Source organism: Apiospora hydei, assembly GCF_038363865.1.
Source record: "Apiospora hydei strain CBS 114990 chromosome Unknown utg000004l_segment0_segment0, whole genome shotgun sequence".
Lineage (NCBI taxonomy): Eukaryota > Fungi > Ascomycota > Sordariomycetes > Amphisphaeriales > Apiosporaceae > Apiospora > Apiospora hydei.
Window position 1 is genome coordinate 3391113 of NW_027117363.1, and position 18010 is coordinate 3409122.

The 18010-nt window shown below is 54.6% G+C and overlaps 6 protein-coding genes across 6 annotated transcripts; 4 read left to right on the forward strand and 2 right to left on the reverse strand.

The window, feature by feature from the left end:
• Window positions 1-1262: 1262 nt before the first annotated feature.
• PG997_003596 (DNA polymerase epsilon subunit C) lies at window positions 1263-2399 on the forward strand (the record flags this gene model as incomplete). Its single annotated transcript, XM_066807911.1, has 1 exon — window positions 1263-2399. One exon carries the CDS (start codon window positions 1263-1265, stop codon window positions 2397-2399), a length of 1137 nt encoding a protein of 378 aa, XP_066671529.1.
• A 1597-nt stretch (window positions 2400-3996) lies between these two features.
• PG997_003597 (phosphatidylinositol 4-kinase PIK1alpha) lies at window positions 3997-7273 on the forward strand (the record flags this gene model as incomplete). The annotated part of the gene is made up of 5 exons (XM_066807912.1): window positions 3997-4076; window positions 4156-4342; window positions 4416-6894; window positions 6959-7163; window positions 7234-7273. 5 exons carry the CDS (start codon window positions 3997-3999, stop codon window positions 7271-7273), a joined length of 2991 nt encoding a protein of 996 aa, XP_066671530.1.
• Window positions 7274-8335: 1062 nt separating this feature from the next.
• PG997_003598 (uncharacterized protein) lies at window positions 8336-9438 on the forward strand (the record flags this gene model as incomplete). Its single annotated transcript, XM_066807913.1, has 3 exons — window positions 8336-8611; window positions 8723-9089; window positions 9158-9438. 3 exons carry the CDS (start codon window positions 8336-8338, stop codon window positions 9436-9438), a joined length of 924 nt encoding a protein of 307 aa, XP_066671531.1.
• A 1499-nt stretch (window positions 9439-10937) lies between these two features.
• PG997_003599 (uncharacterized protein) lies at window positions 10938-12606 on the reverse strand (the record flags this gene model as incomplete). The annotated part of the gene is made up of 2 exons (XM_066807914.1): window positions 10938-12484; window positions 12552-12606. 2 exons carry the CDS (start codon window positions 12604-12606, stop codon window positions 10938-10940), a joined length of 1602 nt encoding a protein of 533 aa, XP_066671532.1.
• Window positions 12607-14239: 1633 nt separating this feature from the next.
• PG997_003600 (nucleoporin NUP82) lies at window positions 14240-16976 on the reverse strand (the record flags this gene model as incomplete). Its single annotated transcript, XM_066807915.1, has 2 exons — window positions 14240-16573; window positions 16629-16976. 2 exons carry the CDS (start codon window positions 16974-16976, stop codon window positions 14240-14242), a joined length of 2682 nt encoding a protein of 893 aa, XP_066671533.1.
• A 736-nt stretch (window positions 16977-17712) lies between these two features.
• PG997_003601 (uncharacterized protein) lies at window positions 17713-18010 on the forward strand (the record flags this gene model as incomplete). The annotated part of the gene is made up of 2 exons (XM_066807916.1): window positions 17713-17778; window positions 17903-18010. The coding sequence occupies 2 exons, from the start codon at window positions 17713-17715 to the stop codon at window positions 18008-18010; spliced, it is 174 nt and encodes a 57-aa protein (XP_066671534.1).

Genomic DNA, 18010 nt, shown 5'->3' on the forward strand with positions numbered 1-18010 from the left:
CGACCACAAGGCAGAGGCGAAACCTGAGAGCAGATGCAAGCGGCTTCGGGCTCTGCCTTGATAGTAGGTCTCCGTGAATAAAAAAGCTCTGATTGGATTGTCATCACCCATGGCACACGCCGGTCGGGCGTTGGTTGGTTGCATTATAGGTACATGTATCGAAGTGATACCCTGCTGCACTGCAGGAGGTGCTTACTCCAGGTGTTGTTGTGAAACAAACACAAATGACGGGCGAAGAAAGACACGCCTCGCTTGAGGGTGTTGATATGCAAACCTTCATTCATATACTCCATCGCCGGTAAAGACCGTATGCAGACAAGGAGTTGTGCTGACTTCAGCCGGGACTGGTTCTCTAGTCCTTCCGCAAGTAGATCCATGGAACCGATAAGTTCTTGGCGTTGCCATCTTATTAAGATTTTTTCAGGTAAGGACGCGAGTCACAGCCGGCCATTATTGGCAGACAACATTGGAGCGCTATTGTAGCAGCTAGGCGGTTCGGCCCATACAGAGTCCCATATGGAGGGTTGATGCTGGTGATGCTGAGGTGGGTGGGTGCTGCATTGTCGGGATGGGTATGGGAAAGCAAAGATGAGAAGTGAAATGGATGTATATGAAAATGAAGATAGAAATGAGGACGACGATGACAAGGAGGACGGACAATAGTTACACTTGTATCAGGACGGGGTCGCGGCGGTGGTGATGGGATCTGCAGTAGTAGACTCGTTGAAGAAAAGAAAGACCCAGACGCGAACTACCAGCAGACGGGGAAATGGTGGCTATGCTGAACAAGTAGCGGGTAGGGGACCCCTGCAAGCCTTCTCTCCGCTAAGGACTCAACTGACCCCTGACCATTGTATTTAAATGGTACTCTCAGCCCAGCTCGACCGACCCCATTGCGACTCAGAGAGAGAGTCTGAGAGAGAGCCAACAAGCGCAGGTAGACCGGAGACCGTGCAGTGCAAGCACACCAACGGCACCTGCCCCCCAGCACCAAGCTCTTGTCTTGTCTGCCAATCTCAATCTGCCTCTGCCTCTGCCTCTGACTCTGTCGCTGCCTTTGCGCCCGCCGCCCGCCAGCTAGGTAGCCAGCCCCTCATTCGGTCAGATGCGACTTCGACCTCGACTTCGCGCTTATTATTACTCATCCCAACCCATCTAACCAATACTTACACAATTGCCTTCACAACTCCATCCCACGCGTTCATAACTTCCACCCTCCCAAGGTTTCAAAGGGAAACAGGCAGCCGACACCTTCCAGAAGCATGTCAACCGGAGCCGAGAACGACGGAGCCTCCTATGCACCCAGGAGTCCTGACCTGTCTTCGTTTTTCACGAGTGGGCCAGAGCCAGTTGCGCTGCCGACCTATGCACATTCCGGCATCCCTGTGGAATACGCCAGCTCCTCGTTGCAGCCACACTTAAGGACGCTGCAGCCCCACCGCAGCTTCCCGCAGAACTATCCTCCGCAACCACCGCAACCGCAACATTCTTCGCCTCTCCAGCAGCAGCAAACGCACCACTACGGCCTACACCAGCACCACCAGCAGCCGCGACAAACACACCCCCGTCCTCCTACGCCGCACTGCAGCAGCCCTTCTATCTCCCACAACAATACTCGCCGCCACAGCCGCACCAGCAGGTGCCTTTTGCAGTTGCAGCCGCAGCAGCCACAACCTCAGGCGCAGTACCACCAACAACAGGCACCGAGCAGCCACCCACAACAACAACAACCACAACAACATCAACGTCAGCAGCAGCAGCAGCAGCAGCAACCACAACCCTACTTCCCATCGGCATACCAAGCAAACCACAACGTAAACCAATACCAACCACCGCCGCCGCCTGCACCTGTGCCCGCACATACGCCTGCTGCGCCAGCACCTGCACCTGCACCAGCACTCGAGCCGCCGTCGCCTGCGTCGCGGCCACCAATCAAACACGAATTCCCGGCTGAGTCGGAACCCATCAGCGCCATGCCACCCCGCAAGGCTTCTCAGGTGAAAGAGGAGGCCGAGATCGCCCCGTCTCCCGTCAAGACGAAGTTCCCGACGGCGCGCATCAAGCGCATCATGCAGGCAGACGAAGAGGTCGGTAAGGTCGCCCAGCAAACACCTATCGCCGTCGGCAAAGCCCTGGAACTCTTCATGGTGCAAATCGTCACGAAGAGTGCCGACGTCGCCAAGGAGAGGAACTCCAAGAGAATCTCGGCGCAGATGCTCAAGCAAGCTATAGACTCAAATAACGAGTGGGACTTCCTGCGAGACATCGTGTCCAAGGTCAGCGAGAAGGAGGACACGTCACGGGCCGGCAAGGCCAAGGTCGAGACGGAGAGCGAAGAGGAGGTTGAGCCGCAGCCCAAGAAGCGACGCGGTGGCAGGAAGAAGAAATCGGAATCGTAGGGGGCGGGACGGTGCGGGGCGGCGCGCGCATCGCACCACCATTACTCATGTCCTTTCTTGCGTCTTCACGAGGTTACGGTCCGTATGGTATGAATTATGAGGGCGACGGTTGGGTCGCCTGGCGGCGTTCAGATAGGTTAAGCATACACTTCCGGCGTTGAGGATTCCCAGGGCGAATTGTTGCTCCAAAAATTGACTTGTGGCATTTTGAGCCTTCTTCACACGGCATGGCCTCCGGAGAGAGTTGTCGGTTGGTCGTTTACAAATCTAATACAAATGACCGAATTCCAGGTCGTTGATCCAGCAATACATGACCCCTATGCGATATGCGAAATTGCTGCTTGTACGTGCACTCGCCAATGAACGCGATACGCACTCGTGAACCTCTGGCAGCCTGACTCGGCTGGACTGCGATTTCGCGATATCTTAATGAATGGCTCAAGTGAGCAGCTGCCATGATGTAAGTTGGGTACTTCGTCAAGGTAACCCACAGCGCAAAGACAGTTTGGGCCTTATAATGCAACAGCACAAGCCGCTGTTTCACCGGCGTATCCATCATATCGTGGTAAGATGGAGCCTCCAACCTAATACGTATATCTGAAGGCCTCTCCCTGCTCCCCTGGTAAGGGGAAAAACAAGATACAGAACGCGTCGAGGCGTACATCAAAAGACAAACCTGCTCACCAATCCGAGATAACGCCGTATGTGGTGCCTTTCTTCTTAAACAATGGATGTATTCTGGTCTGGCGTTGATTTTCATAGATGCCTCGTCAATTGCAGATCGCATTTGCACAGTAAGCACGTGATTTATACATACAGCCCGTCAAGGGTACCTGTCTGCCTTCAATCGATCAATCGATTGATCAATACAAGCTCACGGATGACAGGTACTGACATAATGTAGGCAACCCAGCTTAAATTGCCTGAACCTAATACAGTACGAGAATTGCAGGCTCCCTATTGATCAAGACTGGCCTAGGCCGAATCATCGGCCGGCTTGGCGGGCCTGGCAGAGTTCGAGTCAAGGTTGGGCCAGGAAGGGCCGAGGAAGAGGGATTGACGATTGCTTACTTAAGACCGAATTAGCAGCAGCGAAGCAGAAGCAGGTACGCATGAAAGTCAGACCCGCAGCGCCGAGGAGCCGTTAGCACCGCTGGATTTGCTCATTGGCGGATCGCTGTGCCTAGGTCCCAGGTAGCAGCTTAGGTGGCAGAAGCAGTAACCGTAGTCCCGACTGGGAAGGGGGACGGACGGACAGACAGCGCAAGTAAAGCACAGCCAAGCCAAGCACAGAAGCCCACCCCTGGCACTGGCACTGGCACCAGCACACTAGCCCTGGACCGGGACCAGGACGTGGTGGACAGATTCATTTGGACCAGTACCTCACCTCAAATGGACCGCAAGATCACTCAATCCAATCCTTCCCCGATTCATAAAAGAACAATTCTGCCCTCGCCTCGCTCCCTCTTCCCCCATGGGCCATGACATGACAGAGCTCTATCCCAGGTTGAATGCACAAATCCGATGAGGCCGCTCGTCCCGCTCTCTGACCCATTCTCTTAACCAGCGGCTGTGCGTGCGGTGACGGCAATTCGCTATGTCGTGGAAGCTCCTGCAGCGATTCATCGAGAGCGACGTCTTCAACCAGAATCCCTTTCTATCCGTCTCCTATCTCTCGTGAGTAGCCCCGGCCCCCCGACCCGCTCTAGGACGTTCGCCCATCTCACCACCGCTGTCCCGTCTTCCCCCCCTCTAGACGTTACGCAGATCACGTTGGCATCCATTATGTCCTGTGCTCCAAGCTCCGGCAGTTCCCCTACGAGGACATCGAGTTCTTCCTCCCCCAGCTATGCCACCTTATAATCAGCGTCGACAATGAGTCTATGGCTTTGGAGGAGTTCCTGCTGGACCTGTGCGAGGAATCGGTCACTGCCGCTCTACTGGTTTGATACCCCCGTCCTTGTCTTGACGGCAGAAAGAAGAACGAACGAACGGGAATACTGAGACGATGTGTAGACATTCTGGCTGTTTCAAACGTACTTGCACGACCTCGCCTCGACGCCCCAAGCACAAGCTTTCAGAACCTGCCGCAGGGTGTACAACAAGGTACAACACATTGTATTCGGTCACTCGGATACAGTAAGGCAGGAGAAGATCAAGGAAAACATCCTCCCCGTTACGGTTCTGGCAAGTTTCGTGTTAGCCAGTGTTGGAGTACCGCTGCTGCCGCAATGGGCTGGTCCTCTGGCTGTCGCGCAAGCGAGGAGGACTCAGCCGGATGGCGACGTCATCTCGGAAACAAGTCCTACGCCTAAACCGACGAGAAGCCAAACTGTGACCGCCGGGACAACGAAGTCCACGAGACGCCGCGAGGCGCACCGAACAACGAGCTCGCTATACAACGATGATATCAAATCACCGACGGAACCCAAGTCGCCTCCTGCCGCACTAACACGTACACCATCGGCCAGCTCGTCGCCGAAAGATGCGCCGGATCACAAGAATGGGCGCAAGCCGGCTTATATTGACAGCAAACTGCTTGATGCGCGGCTGAGCTCGTCTTCCCTCCCGCTGCCTGATATACGTACTCCAGGCAGGGCCACGCAACCAGCGACACCGATGTCAGCGGTCTTCCCTCGTCCAGGCGACAACCTTTCACGTAGACATTCTCACCATGTCAAGACGCTCCTGAATCAGTCCGAAATGACTTCGATACAAAAAGCTCGTCTTTTGCGCCAAAATTACTTCCGCTGCCAGACAGCTTTCCTGACCGCACTCGAAGACATTTCGAATCGTCTCGTTATCGTCCCGAAACAAGCTCGCCTCAGCGCCCTGCGCGCAGAGTTGGCGCTCATCGCGAGAGATCTGCCCGCCGAACTGGACATTCCCGTAATATGTCCTCCTACGCTAGTCGACGGTTCGCCTTCGAGAAGTCGCCACCACCGAATTGTGAGAGTGAATCCTGCGGAGGCCACAGTGTTGAACAGTGCGGAGAAGGTTCCGTTCTTGTTGATGGTAGAGATACTGAGAGACGATTTCACATTTGATCCCGACTCGGCAGACAACCAGAGATTGATTGCAACCCTCTTGGCCGAGCAGGGTACTCGGAAGCGTCTTTTTGATCTAAGCGATGCGCCGAGAATGTCGGCGAGCGGACGAGCCGGGGAGTCGGTTAACCCGATCGTTGACAGCGTCTTCGAGCCTACCTCCGGTGACCTTGGTAGCTCCCCTATGCTAAAGCCATTTGATGATGACGCGGCGAACAAGAAGAACGGCAAGCTGCCAGCAAACCCGGTGCGTTTATCTAGCGGCACTACGACAATCTCCAATGTATCGGATATGACAACAACGACACCGAGAACTTCGGCCACTTCTACCTCGCGATCTAGCAGCCCGGGGATTTCAGGAACTCTGAGGAAAATGACCATCACCAACCCGCACAGCAATTCAGCAGACCAGCCGGACTTTTCTGCCTTAGCAACCCACATGCGAACCGCGTCGCAAATGCTCGCTCAGCTGGAGGCCACCAGCGGCAAACGGCCACGCAACGAGGTTGCTGCTATCCGAGCTAAGATCATTGCGAGCATGCAGAGCCTCGAGGAACAGAATTTCGACGTGGACGACGGCCAAGGCCCGACGTTCGACTTGATCATTGCGCGAGCAAGCGCTGCAAATGCGGCCGCTGCCGCCGCCGCTGAGAACCCGAACCCCGAACCCGAGCCTGAATTGGAGCCAGCCTTGATCGAAAGTGCGGGCCAGGCGCGGATGGAGAACGATGCCATGACGGGAGGGGTTCAGCGGAAAGGCGATAGGGATGACCCTAGCGCCGCAGTCTTCGGCGAAGCCTGGCAGCAGAAGAAAGAGCGCATTCGCAAGTCGTCTCCTTACGGGTGGATGAAGAGCTGGGACCTGGTGAGCGTCATCGTCAAGACGGGGGCAGATCTTCGGCAAGAAGCATTTGCTTGTCAGCTGATCCAGGTGTGCGACAAAATCTGGGTCGAAGCAGGTACTCCCGTATGGGTTAAGCTTATGCGAATATTAGTCACTGGCGAATCCTCTGGTCTTGTCGAGACCATTACAAACGGCGTGTCGTTGCATTCTTTGAAGCGAAGCTTGACCTTGGCAACCATTGATTCCGGAGCGAACCCACGACGGCGCATAGCGACGCTCAAGGATCATTTCGTGAAGACATTTGGGCCTATAGAAAGCGATGCCCACAAGGCAGCGGTCGATGCGTTCAAGCGGTCATTGGCTGCCTACAGTGTCATCTCCTACGTTATCCAACTCAAGGACCGCCATAACGGCAATGTCCTCGTCGACAACGAGGGGCACATCATCCACATTGATTTTGGCTTCATGCTGTCCAACTCTCCTGGTTCAGTTGGGTTCGAGGCGGCCCCTTTCAAGTTAACTCACGAATACGTGGAAGTCTTGGGTGGTGTGGGTTCGGAAGATTTTGAAGATTTCAAAAAGCTGTGCAAGCAAGCGTTTCAAGGTGAGTTGAACAGCAGGATATGGCCAGCCGGGAAGTTCGAATACTGACAAATTTGGGTGTATAGCTTTACGTCGTTCTGCGGACAAAATCATCGATCTCGTGAGCATGATGGGTCGCGACTCGAAGATGCCCTGTTTTGCGGTAGGCATCGCACATGTCACCAACACGCTGAGGCAGCGCTTCCAGCTGCACCTCAGTGCCGAGGAGGCAGAAAACTTTGTGGAGACGGACTTGGTCGGAAAGTCATTGGGTAGTTACTACACCCGACTGTGAGTTAGCTCCTTTTCTTTTCCCGAGCGTACCTCGGCTTGGATAAGCATGCTAATTTGGTGATTGCAGTTACGATACCTTCCAGTACCGAACCCAGGGCATATATTAAACTCGAGAATCACCGCGGCCTCAAGCGAGCGGGTCGGCTTGAGAAAGGGGGCCAGGAGGGTGGGTGGCAGCATCAGCAGGATCACTATGGCATCTGGGCGGCGTTGTCAGGCTATAGACTTGCGGCTGAGCAGAACAGGATAGTTCTCCGTCCGAAGAAGGCATGTTGGGTTGAAATGAACTGGATTTTGATGGGCTGTGATGGCCTAATTGAAGTCCGAGCCGTGAATATCTATATATATACACATACCTTTACTGATTTTACCCGCACAATACCAACTTTACTGCTTGCTGCTCTTTGTATTCGCTGCTGCCCCTAATACTAACTAAACAACGGGCGCAGAGAGGTGCTGTGTGTGTGGGATCGAATATGACGACCTCGGTCCGTGGGAGGTGTGTGTTCGAGGTGGGAACGAAAGGGTCGGTTCACACAGCAGGAGTCCCTGTAAGCGAAGGATGGGAGCAACAGATGCCTTCCGCGTGAGGAAAGCAAAGGTGGGTAAAACCTGAACAATATCGTACTGAAATTGGACAACGACAATAATCACATGAATATAATAACTTATCAAATCCATGTTCACCAATCTACCAGAGGGAGTTAACGATGGTCACCTCACCTTTGAACAATTGTTCTTTTCCTGTGCGGATGAAGGTCTCGTGAAGAAAGGGTGTGTGTGTGTGTCGAAGGGCACTCGACCGATCCAGAGCTACCTACCTGCCCACTGCAGAACCTCATTTTAATGACTGAAGCAGTTTCCATTGTCTTGATCGTCGAGACTGTACTGTCTTGGGATGGAAGTAAATAAGTAGCCCTTATCCAGAGGCATATGCTCCCACCTTGACCATCTGCACATCCACTCACCTCGACAGGCAGTGAGCGGGTCAAGCCATCTCATCACATTGTCCAAGCCAGGATCTGAGTCCGATTCGGCATCACTCTGGTTTTACCGTAGCGAGTGGCCTGTCGAAATCATCAGCATCAGCATCAAGATCCGATTTAAATTGACACTGCTCTGCTTTCCGCTTCTCTTTCCCGCAACCCAACCGCAGCAACACACTCATCATGGCCTCATCATCGGCACACGACGATGACGATGTCCGCAAGGGCAATGATGATGATAATGACCGTGACGTTCCGCGTTACTGGAATGCGTATGAACTCCAGGCCGTCTGCGCCCTGGTGTGCAAGGGCGCCCACCTGAAGGGATCTCTGAGCTTCGCGACCAAGCTGAACACGACACTCAATGGAAGCGGCAGCTACGAAAACGACATCGACATCGAGGACATCGAGGAGCTCCTCGGAAAGATCGAGAAGAACAAGAAGGCTGCTCTGGCTTTCGTAAGTGTTACTTCCCTTTTTCTTTTCTTCCTTTTTCCTTCCTTCTCTTGTTTGCTCTTCACTTGTAACCTCCTGTCGGCCACTTATGGAAATCCTCAACGTTTTGTTAAGGCCCTCCTTCCGCTGACTAGCTTTGCCAAGATTGAGCGTCAAGGCACTTCTCGAATCACCAGAACCCAGAGACGCGTCTTCGAGCGCAACTTGGGCTTTGATGGCACCCTAGCCGAGTGGGAGGGTGGCCGCAAGCAGAAGGTCATGCAGGCCCGGCAGGCCAGACAGGCTGCGCTCGACGAGAAAGCCAAGGGAAGTCACTACACGGCCATTGATGGCACACGGATCGACCGTTGGACTCCAAGCATACGAACGGAGACAGGCCAGACTGTCAATCGAGTGGTTGAGAGCGGTAACTCGGAAGAGCAAGTCATTAATACGAATACGCAAGACAACAACGCACTGCTGACGCGCGATGTTGCGAGTCGTACGCCTGGTTATGGTGAGAAACCTTTGATAACAACTGCCGTATGGGTCATACTAACATGCAAACAGCCGAATACCAGCCTCCGACTCCAGCATGGGGATACCCGATCACCACGCAGCAGCCACCTGGTTGGGGCTACTACACGCCTCGTTCTGCAGAGTCGGGTATTGCTTGGGGCGCCATGGACCCCGCGACGTCTCAGGGGTCGACACCCCCTTGGCGTTCGGCTCAGCAGCAGTCAAGCGGCAGTATGGGAACTCCCTCCGCATACTACTATGGCGAGCCAGCAAGATATCCAGACCAGCGATGGGGAGGACCGACGTATGAGGGCTCAGAGAGAAGAAACTAATACCGAACGGCCTCCCGGATATTCGGAACCCGGCCAAGTAAGCTTACCTACCCACATGACCCCCTGGGTGATGCAGTCTTTCGGGGTTGGAACTCTTTTTGGCCTTGGGACACTGCAGCGGGCTGAAGACCGTTGTTCAGCGAATATTGCATGGTCGTCGCCCGGTTTGATTGACGCAGGTGGCTTGGGCTTGTCTGAGACAGGCGCATAGGATACAAACCTTCTTGTGTTGCACCAAGCAGCTCGACATGATAGGCTTCTCTAGATAGATATCACTAGAGAATGGCAGATGTCAAGTGTACCCTGGGCAAATCCGGATGCAGCGGCATGCACCTCATCCCGACTTAGTCCGAATTATAATAATAGTGAGGCGAACAGACTTCCGGTGCAGAACTCGCTGCGAGTGGCTTTTCCCGATACGACGTTGCCGCAGCGAAAGCAACTAAAAAAACTTGAGAGAAGGAAGGAAGATGACTTGTGCGCCTTGTTAGCTTTGGCGTGATTGGCCAATTCGACCTGCAGAGCTTGGATGGACATGGACTGCTGATGCCGAAGGACGGTGATGATGTCCGAGGTGGCTCGCTATTCGGCCAGTTCTCCGTGCTCGCGTCTCCGAACGACGGGGTGGAATGTGGAAAGCGGTGTAAATTCTCTCTCAGCCTCTCTGACCTCACCTCACCGCTTCCACAGGATAAACCGTCGTAGACCGCCTGATCCCATATGCAAGCCAAGTTGGCGACACTCGATTTCCATCCGATTTCCTCCGCAACGCTGCATTGAGAGATCGTTGCTTCCACTAGAGTAAACATCACGTATAAAAACTGGAATAAATTGAATAATGTCTGGAACAATATGACAGCAGAATGCGTAGAGGGAGTAACCATTGCTCCCTGGAATGATATTTAGCTGCCATTCATTGTATCATAAAGGGGCGCCAAGAAAAAGGGGTGAAATTAGAATCTGCCGCACCCTAGAAATTGATAGTGATCCCAAAGTATCCTCTTCTTGGCATAAAATCGTGTCTATAGTAGAATTGTTGAGCTGCCCGGACTCAACTGTAGTTTCTGATGATGTTGAATCATCTGGTTGATCGCGCGGGCTTCCCCGGGCAGTCGTAAGGGGAGCCCATGGCTCGGCAGGCTATTAACACAACCCGCAGTATAACACGAACGCCGGGAAAAGAGAACCAGTGCTTTATTGCATGTCCGCCTATGTGTAAAATTGACGTTTCGTGACTTCCAACCCCCAGACCTAGAAAATGTACAAGCCAATGGCTACACACTCCCCCATGCTAATAACCCGCGGCGGAACCCCCCCATTTGCCCACCCTTGCACCAAAGACGCCCATGGAAAGCAGGAAGAGATATAAAACGGAATGGGGTCGTTTCTAGATCGTTATAAGGGGAGCAATAAGACGGAAGAGGAGGGGGAGAGAACACTAAAAGAAATAGCTCGACCGTACGAGAAACACGCACGTAAAGGCCCACCCACCCCCACGCTTACGGACGCGGGTAGTCCACCTCGACCTCGAGCCGGGGGATGGAACCCTGGCCCCCAGCGAGGCGAACAGCTTGGTCAGGTCGTCGCCGCCGCGGTAGCTCGCGAGGTCCCAGCTCTCGTCGCCGAACCAGGCGCGCTTGACGACGGCCCGCAGCGCCCAGACGCCGGCAGCAGCGGGGGGGCAACGACGGGGCGCAGCTCCCTGGCCGAGCGAGAAGAGCTTGAGGAGGAGGAGGGGGCGGCAGCGGCAGCGTCGTCGGCGGGGCGCTCGCGAGGTCGGCCGCCGTCACGTTCTCGAAGGCGTGCGGGTTGCCGCGGACGTAGGCGAGGGCGGCGTCCTGCAGGGCGCGCAGCGAGGGGCGCACCGTCTCGAGGACGCGGGCGGAGGAGTGGTGGAGCCAGGTGATGGTGAGGCGGACGTCGTGCAGCTTTGCGGCGGGCGGCGTGCCGTTGTTGGCATTGGTGTGGTAAGGATGATGGGCGTTGTTGACTATCATGGCTTGCTGCCGATGGGCTAGCTGCTGCTGCTGCTGTGCCAGCTGTATAAGCCGGGGATTCGCGCCCCCGCCATTTCCGCCCATGTGAGGCGGTGTCGGTGCCGCCCCTGGTGGTGGAGGGCCTGACAACGGTTGACCGTGGGGTTGCGGCGGCGGAGGTGGGGGCATCGCCCCTTGGGTTGGGACATATTGCGGGTGAGCGCCCATGTTAGGGGGAGGAGGAGGAGGGCCCGGTTGCGAGAGCGAGATGAAGCCAAAACCGTTCATCGGTTTACCACCGCTAGCACCACCACCACCACTGCGGAATCCGGGTGGCGGTGGAGGAGGTGCGCCAGGCCCAGCCCAAGCTGGCGGCGGTGGTGGTTGGCGAGAAGTCCCGTGGCGTCCTGCAGCCCCCAATGAAGGGGCTGCCGTTTGTCTTACAAGGTTGTGGATGATCCTCACGCGAGGAGGCTCTGCGTCATCATCGTCATCATCTTCCTCACTGTAGTAATCATCGTGGGGTTTCCGAGCAGCAGAAGCAGCAGCAGTAGTAAGGGGCTTGCGACATTTACGGCCATTGGTAGCCCTGCTTTTCTTGGGGCTTTTGATAGCCGAAGGGGGAGCTGGCCGGCATCCTCGGGAGGAGGAGAAGGTGGATGTTGTTGGTGCAGGAGTGATTACCTCAGCGGCAGTATCCGAGGTCGCACTCCACACAGACGGGGCGTTGCTCGACGCCGCCGAGTCGCTGGACACGACAGATGCATCGTCGTCATCCTCATCATCGTCGTCATCATCATCACCAAGCTTATCGTCCTTGGCCTCATCGAGGTCGCGAGGTTCCGCGTAGCCATTGGTCATGATGTAGAGCTGGACGGCCTCGGAGGACTTCGCGTGTAGGGACGCAATGGCTTCTTGGACCGTGTCGAAAGGGTCGGAGGCGATCAGAGGCTCTCGCGTCTCACTGCTCTTAGTAGTACGGATGGCGATGGCCTTGATCTTGCCACTCGGCTCTTTGGCCGTGATGATGGAGATGAATTCATCTTTGGCAGTGAGGAACTCGCAGTTCTCTAAAGCAGCCCTAAGTCAGTCTGTCTGAACTTACTCAACGTGTGCTCAAGGGAAGCAAGGACGCACCAATGACTTGACCCCTGTAGTCAACAAGCACCATCTGCAAATCGGCGGGCGCCATGGTAGCAATATGAGAACAGTAACGAGGACGAAAGCGGTGACTTAGGGAGACTGCCGGGACGAGCAACATGAACAATGTCGGATGAATCGTAATGTACGAAGGTATGCATGTTGGCAGCGGATTGACTGCTTATATACACAAGCAAGCGTGCCGCCATAGAGTAGTACTCTGAGGCTTAAACCATTGATAGCGATGTCCCTCGCAGCAACCCTCCGAGTCCAGAACAAGGCCCAAAAGCAACCATGCATCACGGTTGCGTGCGCATGTTCCGCTGGTACGAATATTTTCTGATTGGAGCTCCGCGGCACTTGCATGCGAGTCCAGACGAAGAGAGATGGGAGTGTATCACAGGCACGGCGGTATCACGCTTACTCCATCACATTGGGTTTCCCTGGCCCGTTGTAACACCAACCACCTCACCTCGTATCAACCAATGCCTCGTCATTTTCGTCGAAAGGCAGCCGATTTGTATCAACCTGGGCCTGGAGATGGTTGCCCGATGCCGAGACATGCTCGCTCCAAGTATAAAGATTGGACTATACACCGGGTGGCAACTTGATAGAGGGATCGGCATATTTGCTATAGAATATAGCAGCAGCTGTATCGGGCTCTATCAAGCTTGTCAGCTGGGTTGTATTGAGTTCGAGACCACATCTGACATCGACCATCAATGGTTGGAGAGGACTGCCGGGGCAAGCCATTGATGAAAGTGAGGCGGGCGGAACAACATGGGTGTGTGCACTGCAGCCGGATGGGGGCCGTAGAGCCTGCCTGGGCCTATAGGCAATTGTAAACAAGGCTTGGGGAGTGTGACATTGAACCGACGATCAGAGGTTCGCTGCTGCTGTGCCGTGCTGTGAGACAAACGGCCCAAAGATTCGGTATCGCAAGAAAAAATAGACCCAAAGAAGCGAGCACCACCAAAGCGTTGCTGACAGAGGGAAAGGGGCAAGCTTATATACTTGAGTCACTCATACTCGCAAATGGGAGAAAGATGGCCGATCGGCTGACAGCCCATCGCGAAGGAAAGCAAGCCAATTGCTTTAGGCTGCTGGCTGGCTCACCGCAGGCGTCCAAGCCTTCCTCACCACTTTGCGACACCATCTCTTCGTCCTCGACCGGCTCTGTGGGTGTGTGACCCCAGACTCGGCCAACTCACGCAAGGCTGCATGTCTGTCTGACAATATTGGACGCCCCCGAGCCTGGTCCAGACCACCACGTTTGCGCGGCTGATCGCCGTAGTGTCGGCCCAACCTCGCCACAGCATATACCTACCCACATCTTGGTATAAATAGGAGACACAGGAATCAGGAAGTGATCGACGCAACAGCCCGCTGTCTAATGCACCTGTCTTGCTCGACCACCTCCCCATGTCCCTACTGTTTTACAGCTTGTGCCAAGAAACCAGTTGCAACTGAGAACAAGACATCCAGTCATTCTGAGATCAAGTTGCCTATGGCTAAGAGCCTCACAGATCAACTGGATCTGGTCGAATTGCCTGTGCCAAAATACACAAAATCAACATGTTCTACCCCAACTCATAATATCGTCACTATTACACTCATTGTTACAACAGATGTTTGCTTGGTACGAGCTAGCGTAACCTCTCTCCTCCCTCGCCCCTCCGTGCCAATTAGCCCGAGACCGACATTCTCTCCAATCTTGACTTGACTGCATCGACCAGAGCCGACTCGCGTTCGAGCAATCCTTGTACTTGCTTCAGCTTCGCCTTTCGGAGCTCGGAGGGTATTCGGAGATCCGGCGTCGACGGGCTTGAGCCGTCTTCCCCTTCGCCATCCGGCTTGGCAAGCTTTTCCGCCCTGGGAACCAAATCATCCCTGAGCGCCTTCGCCTCATCGTACCTCTTGCCAAGGTGCTTCAAGCGAGCGGGCCCATCTGCCGTAGGTGCATCCGATCCATACAAACTAGCGTCCAGGGCGTTCACTTCGTTGGCCCAGGCTTTCTCCTTGTCGCTCAGCTCGCGAGTAGTCCCCTTGCTGATTGTCTTCCTCATCTTCTCGAGTCTGCGGTTAAGCTCGCCGCTCCTTTGCTTAGCTGCTTCCAGGCGGCGTTCAACAGACGCCTTGCTAGATTCAGAAGCCCCATCTCCCGCGTTGTCTTCGCCCGTAATCGCCTCGACCCTCGCCTTGACCTCGTGTGCCTTGGTGATTTGTTGCCTTAATTCGTGTTGTAGGCTTTCCAAACGACGGAACAGCTCAGACGTCGCAGCGCCCAGTCCATGTGTCTCTTCGCTCAAGAGTTGATGCACATCAGTGAATACTTGCAATGTTACAGGTGACAGGCGCACTTCCTGGTTCACAATCGCCTTGTGCCGGCTTGTCCGAAGCTTCTCAAGTAAGTCCGGAAGCGCTGAGCTTCTCTCAAAAATGTGGGGTGGCTGGAAAGTTGGGCGAGGCTCGTAGAAGTCTAGGGGCTTTACGTCGACCTCTTGGTGGACGATGGGCGAAACAGAGCGAATCGTCTCAAACTCGTCCTCGGGAGTCTCGAACACGACCGCGATAGGTTCGAATGGGGTCGCAGATAATATGAAGTAGCCAAGATCCGGATCGCGAATAGCCACCGCCGCTGCTAGTGGCAGATAATTATCACCTTGGCTCGGATTCGTGTAGAGCCTCTCACGAGTTGAGGTTTGCCCGCGGACGAGCACATCCATCCTGAAGTCCAGTCCATTTTGCGACTCGCCTCGCAGCTCGCTTTCGAGTCGAAACACCCACGGCGAAAGCGACAAATATGTGATACTCGTTGAGTGGGTGATATAGAAGGCGTAGCGTGAGGTAACATCGGGGCTGAACATGGGCCATCCATCGGTTGTCATTTCCATACTCTTCAGGGTGTCGAGAGTCTGGAAAGTCAGCAGAGAGCAGTCGTTCTCTTCATCCGAAGATCGCGTGATATCTCTCACTCTGTTTTTAGGAGGCAACCATTTGGCCTGAACCCCTTCTAGATCGAGGCATATCCGCAGTTGTCCACTTGACGAAAGCAGACATATCACATTAAGTGACAAGCCTTCTTGATCGATATCGTCAACTTGTAGCTCCTCGTCTTCTCCCATCATCAACTCGTCGGTGTCCAGTTTTTGCCCAATGACGAAAATGTCCGTCAGCTCTATGTCCATATCATCTTCGGCGTCCACACTAAGCTCCAAATCGAAGGGACCTTGCAATTTAGGCACAACACCGGGACGCGATGGCCTGGTATAAACTTCGACAGGGGGCTCCCCAAGAGGGCCGTCAACCTCGACGTGCTCCTGATTATCCAAATCTGACATCCAGTCAAGTTGTTGCTGCGCTAGCAGTTTAGCCGCGGGGGATACATCCGGATCGTCTTCGATGGCTGCTAGGTTGCCAACAATTCCGACAGAAAGCGAGGGAATCAGGGTAGGAGGAGGTGCCCATCGAGATGGAAGTAAGGGGCAAAGAGCATAAACGTCACCCTGGCCCATTGCAACCCACAAGGTCATTGGCGACCAACCCCCTGAGCCTCGACCGGCGAAAGCGGCCGAGGCCACATCCATCTCGAACGAGTCAGCCGAGAAATTCCTCCCGGAAGCATCGTTAGAGGGGGCGAAGTTCTGGTCCAATGATGTACCATCTGCGAGCTTCTTCAAGTCGATGGTCAAGGTGGATTTGTCGAACGACCAGCGATCGCTGGGGGATAACTCCCATACTCTCACGACGGCATCAGTAGTGACTGTCACGAGTGCAGAGCCGTTAACTCCCAGAGGATGCCACAGAGCCGAGGCAACAGCAGAACGATCGAAGACGTGCGTCGTAGGCCCGAGAGTCCACGACTTGGGCTTGATAATTTCGTTTGTGGGTGACGTCAGGTGGGATAAGTCCGGCACAGCAATAATGCGGACTGTATGTGTAGTTAAGACAGCGAGGTAGTCTTCGTGGGGAGAGATGACGAGCTGTCGAATTTCGGCGGCGACATTGACTGTGAGGGTCTTGCAGTAGTTAGTAACATGACAGAAACATGGACGTCGAGTGCGCGATGCTCACCCTGAAGCCGGCGTAGCCCTCTTTCTCTGCAGCATCTAGCAGCTCATTCGTGTCGAAACCATTGGAGTCTTCGCGCTTGATGCGAAAGTCCGTCCGACCCCTCACATCCTTCTCTTGCCATTTCTCCTTGAGCTCAATTAGGTCGACCCATCGGATCTCCTTGCCAACAGCGACAAAAACCTGAGAGCCGGACTGGGCGATGGTGCGGCGCGGGCCAGTCTTGCTGAGATCGGACCTCGACGAGGAGTAGGCAGAAGGCCTGGGTTCCCCGGCTGAAGGGGCAAAGACCCGGTGGCCTGGAGACGGCCGCGACAGCCAGGCCGGAGTGTAAGCTTTCACCTTGGGCATGTTTCTGGTTGGTTGATGTCCAAGTTATCGAGTAAACATTTCGAGACGGGATGTCGTGCGCAATGGAGCCGCCTCTGTCGGGTTTATCTGGGTGCAGAATGTGTGCAGGGCGGTTGAGTTCAAGCGATAGTTGGGGGGTTGTGGTTAATTCGCGGAAGAGGAAGTAGGTAGGAGGTAGGTAGGTAGGATTCCTTAGCAACGAGCCAGCAACAACGACGATGCAAGCAGCAGTGGACGCATCTGGGAATTTTTGGGCGCCAGCTCTCTAGTCGTCCAGTCAATCCAGTCAGTCGGCTGGAAGATCCCTGTCATGGAGCTAAGCTAAGTGGAAGTTTAGGTAAGTGCATCCCATAATTGCAAGGTCCGTACTCCGTACTCCGTATGCACTTACCTAGCAAGCAAGCAAAAGAGCTAAGGAGCAAGCTCCAGCCACGCGACCGCGTCTCGCCGTAACCTGGCCGTACTTATTGACAGGCAGGCAAAGCTACAAAAAGGACCTACAGCCAACCAGCCAACCTGACCTTAGGCCTAACGCAGCAGCAGGTACCTCCTTCTCCAGCAAAAAGCGGTTCCACCAGGCTGAATTGAGCCTCATTCAATATCACTGATCAACCAGCTTCACTTCATATCGCAGCCTCTCTCATAGCCAGATCGCTATATCTACATATCCGACATACTTTCCGGTTTTTCCCGCCAGTTCTATCCCCAAACAGCATAAACTACGGTGTGGTTCAAGATGCGAGGCGGTTTCAGGAACACAGTCGAGAGGCTGGACAGGCCCAGCGCGTACTATCTGAACCGGGTGAGTCTCATCTGAAGCACCCCTTCTTTCTTTATGAGAACGAGGCGGGAGCGGTCAGCAATTGGCAGACAAGACACGGACTGTTTGATTACCAGAAGCGAGACTGACAAACGGAGGACCTCAGAACAACAAAAAGGGCAGACGGAATGATCGCAACAACCGCGATGAGAAGGATGGCGACACGGAGATGGCCAACAACCAGCAACCCGAGGAGCCACCTGAGGACCCCTGA